Source organism: Palaemon carinicauda, chromosome 12 (genome assembly GCF_036898095.1).
Source record: "Palaemon carinicauda isolate YSFRI2023 chromosome 12, ASM3689809v2, whole genome shotgun sequence".
Taxonomy (NCBI): domain Eukaryota; kingdom Metazoa; phylum Arthropoda; class Malacostraca; order Decapoda; family Palaemonidae; genus Palaemon; species Palaemon carinicauda.
The window spans coordinates 155,505,183-155,518,173 of NC_090736.1; the positions used below are offsets into that span (position 1 = coordinate 155,505,183).

At 36.7% G+C, this 12,991-nt stretch overlaps 1 protein-coding gene across 1 annotated transcript in view; it reads left to right on the forward strand.

The window, feature by feature from the left end:
* Positions 1 to 12,543, forward strand: part of Su(H) (recombining binding protein suppressor of hairless) — a 16,353-nt gene extending 3,810 nt beyond the window's left edge. Inside the window, exons 4-8 of the mRNA XM_068384652.1 lie at positions 6,189 to 6,326; positions 9,464 to 9,717; positions 10,285 to 10,440; positions 10,869 to 11,054; positions 12,085 to 12,543. Coding sequence (XP_068240753.1) covers positions 6,189 to 6,326; positions 9,464 to 9,717; positions 10,285 to 10,440; positions 10,869 to 11,054; positions 12,085 to 12,447 — 1,097 coding nt within the window. The 3' untranslated portion in view covers positions 12,448 to 12,543. The remainder of the gene's footprint in view (positions 1 to 6,188; positions 6,327 to 9,463; positions 9,718 to 10,284; positions 10,441 to 10,868; positions 11,055 to 12,084) is intronic.
* Positions 12,544 to 12,991: the final 448 nt, after the last annotated feature.

Here is a 12,991-nt window from a genome sequence, read left to right on the forward strand (position 1 = left end):
TTTTATAATAAAAATTAATTATTTTAGAATGAGTATTATGAATATTAGATTATTTTCTTAATTTTCGGGAGAAAAACAACTATATTGAATATCAAATCTAGTTAACTTAAAATTCCTTACGTGGAAAATATATGAAAATATATAAAAACAAATAAGTTTCCAAACTGAATCCTACACAAGCACTTCCTAAGATATCCCTTTTGATTGAAGGAAGCTGCAGGTTCAGCAGCGTGCCCGCGCGCGTTTCTGGAAGTGTATGTGTGTGTGCGTTTGTACGTAAGCTCCTTCTTTCTCCTGGAGCATTGCTCTACGCCCTTGAATTATTATTACTGGTGTGTGTCGTTCATGTGGTCAATTTGATCACTGCGGTTAAAAGTGTGGTTCCTGCTTCATCCGCCTCTACTATCCCCCCTATCCCTATCCGGGGGCCGGGGGGGGGGGTATCCCCCCCCCCCGCCCCGACTTCCAACTCCTATCTGCCGGAGATTATCCAAGATGGTGACTGTCATACGCCTCTACTATCCCCCCCCCCCTATCCCTATCCGGGGGGTGGGGGGCTTATCCCCTCCCCCCTCCGCCCCCCTCTTCCAACTCCTATCTGCCGGAGATTATCCAAGATGGTGGCTGTCATAGACAGTCGATGGTGCTGTGTTTCTTCGCTTCATTGATCTTGGTTGGGTCTACGGAAGTCTAGGTAATTTCTTAACTCACTTTTATTTTTATATTTTAGTTTTTTTTAAATTCTTATTTACTACTGTCTCCCTGGTCCCAGAAACGCTATATGGCCTTAATTCTTAAATTCGAAGATTTTATTAATCATGACTTTTGTTCGACTTCCTTATTGAATTTTTTGATTCATTCACATCAAAAATTTGATTTCATGATTTCAATTTTTCATATTTACTCTTCAGAGTTTCTCTATTTTCATTTTCATAATGATCAACAAAAGAATTATCTATATATATGAGTTTTCCTTTTAAGCTATTGTGTCATTATGTCATTATTTTTTTATTTTTTCATATATAAACATAATATTTGTCCTCAAGTTAAATTTTCCTATATTTCCAACTAAATTCTTTCATAATTTTTTTTATTCCATCCGGAGTATTATAAATAATATTTTCCTCCATTTTTTCCTCCGACGACTTCTAAGGTATATTATTTTATCCTTTTCCCCCAACTTCCTTTTTAGATATATATATATATATATATATGTGTATGTGTGTGTGTGTATATATATATATATATATATATATACACATACACAGTCTCCTTTCTCTTTTCACGTCATTCTAAAATATGAATATATCCTTCTTCCTCCCGTTCATTACACATTTTCTCACCTGCAAAAAAAAAAAAAAAAAAAAGGCCCCAGAAAGGCTATTTCTGCAAGTCACCGCAGGTGTGTCCAATCTTCGATTTCCCTACAATTCTTTTTCATTGTATTTGGGAACTCTCTCTCTCTCTCTCTCTCTCTCTCTCTCTCTCTCTCTCTCTTGTATGTCGCGTTTGAGTGCGTGTGAATATTATCCCTTTCCTGTGAATGACGTAGAATTCTCTCTCTCTCTCTCTCTCTCTCTCTCTCTCTCTCTCTTTACGTTAGTGTTTCTTGTTATGATTCTCCAAAAAATTTATTGTTATTATTATTATTAATTGCTAAGCTACAGCCCTAGTTGGAAAAGCAGAATGCTATAAGCCTAGAGGTTCCAACAAGGAAAATAGCCCTGATTTAAATACAAAACCAATAATTTGGAGCTTACTAACTGTCGAGCCTTATAGCTTACTAGTAGTGGAGCTTTTCTCGTTATAATTCTCCAAAAAGTTCAACCTAATTTAAAGACTAAACCAACATTGTAGAACTTACTATTAATTGTTCTTGGGAACTCACTACCACTCGAGCTTTGAATAATACCACTACTGGCTAGTTTAGTACTAGCTTCGAGCTCTGAATAATACCACTACTGGCTAGTTTAGTACTAGCTTCGAGCTCTGAATAATACCACTACTGGCTAGTTTAGTACTAGCTTCGAGCTCTGAATATTACCACTACTGTCAAGTTTAGTCATAGCTTCGCGCTCTGAATAATACCACTACTGGCTAGTTTAGTAATAGCTTCGAGCTTTGAATAATACCACTATTGGCTAGTTTAGTAATAGCTTCGAGCTTTGAATAATACCTCTATACCACTACTGGCTAGTTTAGTAATAGCTTCGAGCTTTGAATAACATCACTTCTGGCTAGTTTAGTAATAGCTTCGAGCTTTGAATAATACCTCTATACCACTACTGGCTAGTTTAGTAATAGCTTCGAGCTTTGAATAATACCACTACTGGCTAGTTTAGTAATAGCTTCGAGCTTTGAATAATACCACCATTGGCTAGTTTAGTAATAGCTTCGAACTTTGAATAATACCACTACTGGCTAGTTTAGTAATAGCTTAGATAACGTGTTTGATCTACGCCTCTGTGTGCTTGTGTGTGTTTGTATGTGTGTTTGTGTTTAGGCAGACTAATAAATCAATGGGTCATGTCTACCAATGTAAACATGCTCAATGGAACTTCATAGAGATTCCATTCATACGTATCTTTCTTTGAGCGGGACATTGTTCTGTTCTTAAGGGCACTGAGCATTTCCTGGATAATTCAAGTCTTAATAGGGTAGTATTTACTGCGTGACCTTGCGACGGGAAAACCGTAAGCCCTTGAAAACAAACATAATTTCCTTCAAGTACTTAAGTACTCCTTAGTAAGTATGACTACTACTACTACTACTACCACTGCTGCTGCTACTACTACTACTACTACTACTTCTACTTCTACTACTAATACTACTACTGCTGCTGCTACAACTTCTACTACTACTACTACTACTACTACTACTACTACTACTGCTGCTGCTACTGCTACCACTACTACTTCTACTACTGCTGCTACTGCTACTACTACTATTTGTACTTCTACTTCTACTACTACTGCTGCTGCTACTACTTCTACTTCTACTACTACTATTACTGCTGCTGCTACTGCTACCACTACTACTTCTACTTCTACTAGCACTACTGCTAGTACTACTACTTCTACTTCTACTACTATTACTACTACTACTGCTACTACTACTTCTACTTCTACTTCTGCTGCTGCTGCTACCTCTACTTCTACTGCTACTACTACTACTACTACTACTCAACAGACATTTCACACGACGATCTATTTCTTGCAACTGCTAGACTGTGTGATTTTCATTCCTGTAATATACGCGATCAACATAAATGACTATATTTCATCATGTGACTGGTCTAACCCCACCCATAATCTATCCTGACGGAAAACACCGCTGTCCATCGCCTCTAACAACCCCACCCTACCTCTCTCCCGTCCTTCATTTCAAGGAGACAGGTCAGCCCTCAACAGCCTGCACTGATTTCATTTAATGTCGCTTAATGTAGTGGCTTTAATCCAGTCAGGCTGCGAATAATGTTTTTTTTTTTTTTTTTTTTTTTTTTTGCTGTTAGATTGCACTGGCCTTGCGATGATTGCATGTTCAACATTATCTGCGACAATTCATGCAATGACTTATCTATTTGCGATGACTAAATCCATTGCTTGTTCAAAGCGCGTGTCATATACGCATTTCCTTCGGCCATTTTGTATCCCATTTAGGAAGTAACGAGAATTGCACATAGCAACTTATAAGACAATTTACAGTTGATAAGTGTTTCTTCAGCAGTTCCCCTCTCTTCGTGAGCCAATCAAACCCTTCCACATGAGTTAATCAACGAACCCTTTCTAAATTTTCCTCTATAATTTTCGAGTAATGTTTTTGTATGTACTTAACAGTTGAAAAGCGTTTCTTCAGCTATTCGTCCCCCCTCTCCATAAGCCAATCAAGCAAGCCTTGGTGTCGTTTTCGAACTTTTGAAGTTATTATTGTGATTATTAAAATTGTCATTATTATTATTAAAATTATTAAAATTAATGTTGATAATAAAAAGATTAAAATGATCATTATTAAAATTATTAAGATTATTATTTTTTTAATTTATAAAAATATCATTATTATTAAAATTTATAAAATCATCATTGGTATTAAAATTATTATTAATAAAATCAAGCCCTGATGTCGCTTTCAAATTTTGGAAACTATTATTGTTATTATTATCAAGATTATTAAATATCATATTAATAAAAATATTAATATTATCATCAAGATTACATATTTTTCAAATTTATAAAATTATTATCATTATTATTAAAATTCATAAAATTATTATCATTATTATTAAAATTCATAAAATTATCATTAATATTTTTGAAATTATTAAAAATATTAATATTAAAATCAACCCCTTGGTGTCGCTTTCGAATTTTCTCCCATCAATTTTCGAGTAATGTTTTTGTATATATACGCCACTCACCGCGCATCTATTTATGGCACATTCGGTTTCATGGCGTCATTTGCGATATGAAATACGACGTGATAGCGAACGTTATAAAGATATAAATAAAAATAGGAAATTCTTTCTCCACCTTCACTTCTCATGTCGTCGTCAAACCCGGGGTTGCTAATTCCGGGTTCCTTTTGAGTTCGTGTCATGAGTTAGGTATGTTCATAACATGGATTTAATGCAAAGTCACTGGACTTCAATTCTGATCTTATTTATTTTTTTGTGCTGTGAAGAAGTGTTAGCGGCCGAAAAAAACTGGGTCTTTGAGGAGAGAGAGAGAGAGAGAGAGAGAGAGAGAGAGAGAGTTTGCATTTTGCTGTCGACCCTCTTGGCCCGTCAATTCATGTAATCCATCTCATGCACTTTCTGTTCAGTTCGCCATTTGTAATATCGTCTCCTCTATGTAATACAGAACAGTGTATATATATATATATATATATATATATACCTGGTCACGTTCAGCGACCTGGTCTCTCCCCGTCCCTTGGGTAAGGGAGAGGGATTATTCATACCCTGGTGAGAGGGAATACCCCAAGAGGTATCTTACTCTTGGAAACCACGATCTCCCACAAATTACCCAAACTGCCATGTTGTAGTCAGGGAAGGGGGAGGGAGTTAAGAAGGGTGAATATCTGGGTATGCATATCTATCTAAATATTTAGCCGTCATTTTTGACGGATCGCGTACACTATTTTGTAGAATAACAGCGAATCGAAATTAGAATTGACTGTAAGGATGTCTATGGTTTCTTTAAGACAGAACGTGACATATCTCGATGTGTTTTTTTTTTTTTTTCTTTTTTTTTTTTTTTTTTTTTTTTTTTTTTTAATGTGTGTGTGTGTGTGTCTGAGGGTGTTTATCTGCACCTGCGGGATCCAATTTTTTATATCAGCGATTAAGCGAAATTACATTTCCTCCCACTCCAAAATCTGGAAGGATTTAACTGCTGGCCGAGGAGCGGAAACGGACCTGCCACGCTAAAGTGATCTCTGAGGTGTAGAGCGATAAGGGTACTTTTTCTTTGGCGGGGTACGTCACAAGAAATTTTCGTGGGCGTTCGTTCGTTCGTTGGTTAGGGTAGCAGGATGATGGTAGTGCACGTTACTGTGATAATGTCAGTAGAAGATTGTGAGGTTAGAAAACTGGAAAAGTGGGGGGGGGGGAGGTTTGACAGTCTCGTTCTCCCCCAGTTTTTTGCGTGCGTGATGAGGAACTGTTGCGTGAGAGAGAGAGAGAGAGAGAGAGAGAGAGAGAGAGAGAGAGAGAGAGAGAGAGAATGTAAATAGTTGTAGTTTTATGCATTGTGCAAGCACGGGCTCTTACTGCAAAGAAGCTCTTGGGTAAAAGTATGTTTTTTATAGATTATCTGGACCATGTTCTATATGTTTATGTATATATATATATATATATATATATATATATATATATATATATATATATATATATATATATATATATATATACACACATATATATATAAATTTATATGTATGTATATATGTATATACATATTTATATATATATATATATATATATATATATATATATATATATATATATATATATAATTAGACCTTGGTCTGGCCTATCTGACTAGACAATTAATGCCATTGACAAACTTGTTGTTATAGATTGCCTGGCCCTTCTGCCCTAGCACGGGCTCTTGCTATCCTGCACCCCTTGGGTAGAGGTGCTAGCGATAAGCTGATTGAAACCCTAATCGTATTTCCTTTTCCGTCCGCAGTGTGTATAGCGTCAGGGACCAAAGTGGCGCTCTTCAACAGACTTCGATCGCAGACGGTGTCCACCAGATACCTCCACGTCGAAAACGGCAATTTCCACGCCTCTTCCACGCAGTGGGGAGCCTTCACTATACATCTGTGTAAGTATAAGAAAAAATTTAATAATTGTATAAGGGCACTCCAAAATCAAACAAATGTTCTCTAGTCTTGGGTAGTGTCATAGCCTCTGTACCATGGTCTTCCACTGTCTTGTGTCAGAGTTCTCTTGGTTGTGGGTACATTCTGGTACACTATCTTCTTATTTTGTAAGTATAAGAAAAGATTGATTGATTGTGTGACACTCCATATTCAAACCATTGTTCTCTAGTCTTGGGTTGTAGTATGTCCTCTGTACCATGGTCTTCCACTGTCTTGGGTTAGAGTTCTCTTGCTTGCTTAAGGGTACACTTTGTACACTATCTTCTTATTTTGTTAGTATAAGAAAAAATTGATTGATTGTGTGACACTCCATACTCAAACCATTGTTCTCTAGTCTTGGGTTGTAGTATGTCCTCTGTACCATGGTCTTCCACTGTCTTGGGTAGAGTTCTCTTGCTTGCTTAAGGGTCCACTTTGTACACTATCTTCTTATTTTGTTAGTATAAGAAAAAATTGATTGATTGTGTGACACTCCATACTCAAACCATTGTTCTCTAGTCTTGGGTAGTACTATTCCCTCTGTACCATGGTCTTCCACTGTCTTGGGTTAGAGTTCTCTTGCTTGAGGGTACACTCTGGTACACTATCTTCTTATTTTGTAAGTATAAGAAAAGATTGATAGATTGTATAAGGGCACTCGAAAATCAAACAATTGTTTCCTAGTCTTAGGCAGTGTCATAGCCTCTGTACCATGGTCATCCACTGTCTTGGGTTAGAGTTCTCTTGCTTGAGGGTACACTCTGGTACACTATTATATCTTAATTTTTCTTCTTATTTTTGTTAAAGTCTTTATAGTTTATATAGGAAATATTTATTTTAATGTTGTTACTGTTCTTAAAATATTTTATTTTTCCATGTTTCCTTTCCTCACTGGGATATTTTCCCTGTTGGGGCCCCTGGGCTTATAGCATTCTCCTTTTCCAACTGGGGTTGTAGCTAAGCAAGTAATAATAATAATTATAATAAAGAAAGATAATTTCTTTTCCTTCTTGTGTTATCTTGATAGAAAAAACTTTCCTCTATACTTGGGTAAGTGGAACAAAAAAAAAAAATTTCCCATTTTCCTTTTCTTTTGGTATGGATAGGAACTATTTTATTCTATTTTTATCTTTGTCGTATGGATAAGTGAAATTTGTATATTTGTAAATGAAAACAAAAACTATTGTGCTTGTCTTGTTCTTAATAAAAACTTTTCTTTATACTTACATATGTGTAAGAAACCTCTCTTAAGATTTTTTCTGTTAATTTTTCTATACATTACGTTTAAAAAGATACATTTTTGTACACTATCCCCTTGTGAATATTAAAAGAAAATCTCTCTCTCTCTCTCTCTCTCTCTCTCTCTCTCTCTCTCTCTCTCTCTCTCTCAAATGTTTCCTCTATCCAAAGGCAAGCTTTGGTATTTCCAGTAATATTTCACTTTGCAAGAACTTGCTGATTGTGCAAGAACTACCCTGTATAAACTGTTTCTTGTCGGAACCTTGGCCTTTTCATAAATGTTTTCCCTAGACGTTTTCTATATACATGATATTCATAATAAAGATTTTCTTTCGTTATACATGTATTCTCTTTGAAAAATTAAATGCATATTTCCAATGAATTAGAAAACTATCCCACTGCAGTTAATTTAACAGTTAATTTTGCTGTTTAATTCGTGTATATATTAAATTCTCATAAACTGTTTTGTTAGTAATCAATTTATCATGAAGTTTGGTGTCAGAATTTTAATTCAGATTAATCCCTATATTAATTTGATTAGATTACCTTTAGTTTGTTTTCATAAATTGAAGAGAGAGAGAGAGAGAGAGAGAGAGAGAGAGAGAGAGAGAGAGAGAGAGAGAGAGAGAGAGAGAGAGAGAGAGAGATTCTTGTAAACATAATTCCAAATTATTTGAAGGAGAAAATTACAAATTGGTTTAATTATAGAGGTAGAGAGACCCCACCAATATAAAGATAGCTCTGAAATACTTCTATCCAGAGAGAGAGAGAAAGAGAGAGAGAGAGAGAGAGAGAGAGAGAGAGAGAGAGTATTCTATGTTACGTGACATCAAAGGTCACTGGCGGAGAGAGAGAGAGAGAGAGACAGAGAGAGAGAGAGAGAGAGAGAGCAGCTAAGTTAGCAGCAATAGGTTAAACACAGACGAGTGTTCATTATGCAAATGGCACTCTATATTGCCAGCTCAGATCTCGTCTATTTTAGAATCGTGTCGCTTTGATAAGTCCACTCCAGTCTGTCAGTTTCACAGCGAAATCGTTCATTTTAATCATAGCATTAAAAATCTAAAAGATTTGGTCATATATTGGAGCTTATGCTTCACATCTATCAGAAGTTGCGCGCCTAGAAAGGTTTGCTGAATACATCGGAAATATTTTTACACAATATCAAAAATCAGAATCCAGAATTTGGAATAGTGATTGATGAAACAATTATAGGATCCATAAATGAGTCTCGTTTCAAGATATGAAATCAGAGCGAAATTATAATTAGCTTGATGCTAATTAAGAAGTTATTTTACAAAAAATTATAATTTTTTATGTCTACATTATTGTAAGTACTTGTACCATTATTACTGTAATTATAATGTCATGCGACATTATACTGTAATAATAAGAAATTTTAAGTTCTCAAGAAATGTTTAATATGCAGATGGTAAATTCGTTTTATTCGTATTTTTTCTAACTTAATTTTTATTTATAAATGTTATGACTTAATTATTTTATTAATGAAGTTTTAATTAGTGCGATGGATTATAATAAAAACATCTGTATTGGCTGAATCCCGATTCTCTTTTGTTGACCGTATCTTTATCCTTCTTTATTGACCTAATCTTACCGAATGCTGACCCATTGTTGACCAAATCTTGACCCTCATATACTGAACTAATCCTGACACTTCCTTCTTGACAGAGTCCTGATCCTAGTTTTTTTAACCGAATCCTTCTATATTGAACGAATCCTTATCCTAACCCTCCTCTATTGATCGAATCCTTATCCTGGCCCTCCTTTATTGACTGAATCTTATTTTATTGGCCGAATCCTGATCTCCCTTTATTGACCGAATGCCCTCTCCATCCCACAGTGGACGACAACGAGAGCGAAAGCGAGGAATTCAACGTTCGCGACGGTTACATCCACTACGGCTCCACGGTGAAGCTTGTGTGCGCCGTGACGGGCATGGCCCTGCCCCGCCTCATCATCCGGAAGGTGGACAAGCAGACGGCGCTGCTGGACGCCGACGACCCCGTCTCCCAGTTGCACAAGTGCGCCTTCTACATGAAGGACACCGAGCGGATGTACCTCTGCCTCAGCCAGGAGCGCATTATTCAGTTCCAGGTAAGGAAGGAAAATTTTTATTTTTTTTTATTTTAGTTAGATTTGAAAATTTGTCACTTTATTCTTGGATGAATTAACAAATCTTCCAGTTCCTGATGATGGAAAATAAAATAAATTCAATATTTACATTAAAACAGGCGGGGTAATGTTAATAAAAAATGATAAGTAATAAGAAGAAAGTTCTGTAACATAAGGTAAATCTTTATCTGGATAGTAAAAAACATGTCTTTGACACATTTGTATTTCTCAATTTAATTATATAATTTAAAGCGGAGAAAACTTGATAATCATGTTTTAATATACAAAAATGCAAAAATGCAGCTGAAGATAGCAACACATAATCTTTATCTAGATAGCAAAGAACGTGTCTTTGAATTACCATTGTGTATTTCTCAAATTAATTATATAATTTAATATTAAAAAAAACTTGATAATCATATTTTTATATACAAAATGCAAAAATCCAACTGCGTATTGATAAACTTTGACATAACCATTGTTTATTTCTCAATCTGATTACATCATTTAAAATGAAACAGTCTCTTGATAATATTTACCTTTCACCAGGCAACACCGTGCCCCAAGGAGCCCAACAAGGAAATGATCAACGACGGAGCCTCCTGGACCATCATCAGCACTGACAAGGCAGAATATCAGTTCTACGAAGGCATGGGCCCTGTCAGAGCTCCGGTTACTCCTGTACCTATTGTCAATTCTCTACATGTAAGTGGTGGATGTTTTATTTTTTTAATATCCCAGTGTTTCTTTTTATTCTAAGTTCATGGTTTGTCCTATGGCAAGCAGCTCTCATAGGAGAAGGACCCTCCAAAACCAAACCATTGTTCTCTAGTCTTGAGTAGGGCCATAGCCTCTGTACCATGGTCCTCCTCTTGTTAAGGGTAGAAGAGACTTTAGGCTTATAGTGTGTGGTTCCGGGTTACATCCAGCTTCCCTAGAAATCCATCACTTACCTCATTACTGTGTATGTGCTGTTTCAAGTAGCATGCTCTTCTGCACAAGTCCTGGGGCCATATTAACTCCTACCTTCTCAAGATTATTATTATTATTATTATTATTATTATTATTATTATTATTATTATTATTATTATTATTATTATTATTATTATTATTACCTGTATCTTCTATTTCAGCTTAATGGCGGTGGAGATGTAGCAATGCTCGAATTGACTGGAGAATCGTTTAGCCCCAACCTGCGTGTGTGGTTTGGCGACGTAGAAGCAGAGACGATGTACCGATGTCAAGAGTCCATGCTCTGCGTAGTGCCTGATATCTCTGCCTTCCGCAGAGGCTGGCAGTGGGTTCGTCAGCCTACACAGGTTAGTAAATTCAAGCTCTTAGTAAATTTTTGTTTTTTACATGTTAGGCTGGGAGGAACGTAGAGAGTAGAGGTCCCCTTTTTTGTTTTTGTTTCATTTGTTGATGTCGGCTACCCCCCAAAATTGGGGGAACTGCATTGGTATATGTATGTATGTACATATTCTTCTACTAATTACAGAGATTAGATTATGTATATGTGAAAGATTTATAGAAATCTTATGTACATATTACCCAAAAGAATTATCCCCTAAGGGGAATATACCGTCATTGCAACTCACGTGGAGAACTGTGGGCATTGACGCATGATCTTTTCAGCCTCCTTTTGTCCCCTATCTGCCATTACACTTGCTTTGATGCAATCATCCATACCCACTTCCTCTCTTCCATCTTGCTGACCAACCTTTTAAACTTATCTGTAACTGTAAGGTCTTCCCCCTTGTTGCTCATTGGCACTGAAGGACCTCCCAGGCCACAGTGCTTGTCCCTGTGGCCATAATTCATATCTCCAATATTTACTTTTACTTTAAGGGCTGTTTTCCTGTGTCCTTCAGGATCTACAATATCAGTTTATTGTATACATTCTTGGATATTTAGAGTATCACACAACATATTGCATGTTTATTATCAAATTCACATTATCGAAGGGCTTAGAAAACAAGAAAGACTTCAGTTTCTCCTTTAAAACCATAATAATTTTAGTCTTTGGATGTAGAAAACAAGAAAGTCTTCAGTTTCTTCTTGAAAGCCTTAATATCTTAAGTCTTTGAATGTAGAAAATAAGAAAGTCTTTAGTTTTTTCTTGGAAGCATTAATATCTTGAGTCTTTGGATATAGAAAACAAGAAACTTCAATTTCTTCTTGAAAGCCTTAATGTCTTGAGTCTTTGGATGTAGAAAAAAGAAGTCTTCAGTTTCTTTTTTGAAAGCCATAATATCTTGAGTCTTTGGATGTAGAAAACAAGAATGTCTTAATACCTTAAGTCTTTCGGATGTACATCAGAATAATAAAATCCCCTTTCTCAACTTGCAGGTCCCAGTCTCCCTCGTCCGACACGACGGCATCATATATGCAACGAACCTAACCTTCACCTACACGCCAGAACCCGGACCCCGTCAGCACTGCCCTCAGGCCGACGACATCATGAGACCTCCCGCCCACCGCCTGCCTCCTTCGGCCCTGCAGGAGGTCCCCACCTCGGCCCATCACCACCACGCGTCTCCTCCAGCCAACCCTCTTATCCCGTTACAGTTTGAACCCTCACAGCCGATTCATACATCGACACAGCAACAACAGCAGCAGCAACAACAACAACAACAGCAGCAGCAACAACAACAGCAGCAGCAACAGCAGCAACAACAACAGCAGCAGCAACAGCAGCAACAACACCTCTAGGGCATTCTTTTTATTGTCTTCCTGTATAATTGTAGCTGGCAAACACCCTCAGGAACTACATTATATCTGCCCCATTGCATATTGGGTAGAGAAAAAGAAAGAGAGAGAGATATGGGTAGGGGAAAGAGTCTGTGGGCAAGGCACATGTGGTGTATATGGTAGTGGGGGAAAATAAAGCATAGTGTGTAACACTGGTGCATATATGGGATGTAATAGACAGTAGACATACACACTATAGACTGAGAAATTCCCTATTATTATTGTTTGCTGAGCAATGCCATTTGAATTACAGGCTCCCCCCAACCCCAGCTCTCCTCCCACCCCCAAATTGTGTTGTGAATTGTGATATGCAAAAAATAAGTGTAGCCGACCGCAAGTGCCAAAAAATGGACACTACATTGAGAGGTTCGACTTACATTGAGTGAAGACAATTCGAAAGACAGACACTTGCAAGTGTTGTTGTGAATGCACACTGGAAAGTGTTCGGTAGTGATTATTGTGATGCGTACAACATTTTTTTCTTTGGTTATTAAAAGTGTTTATC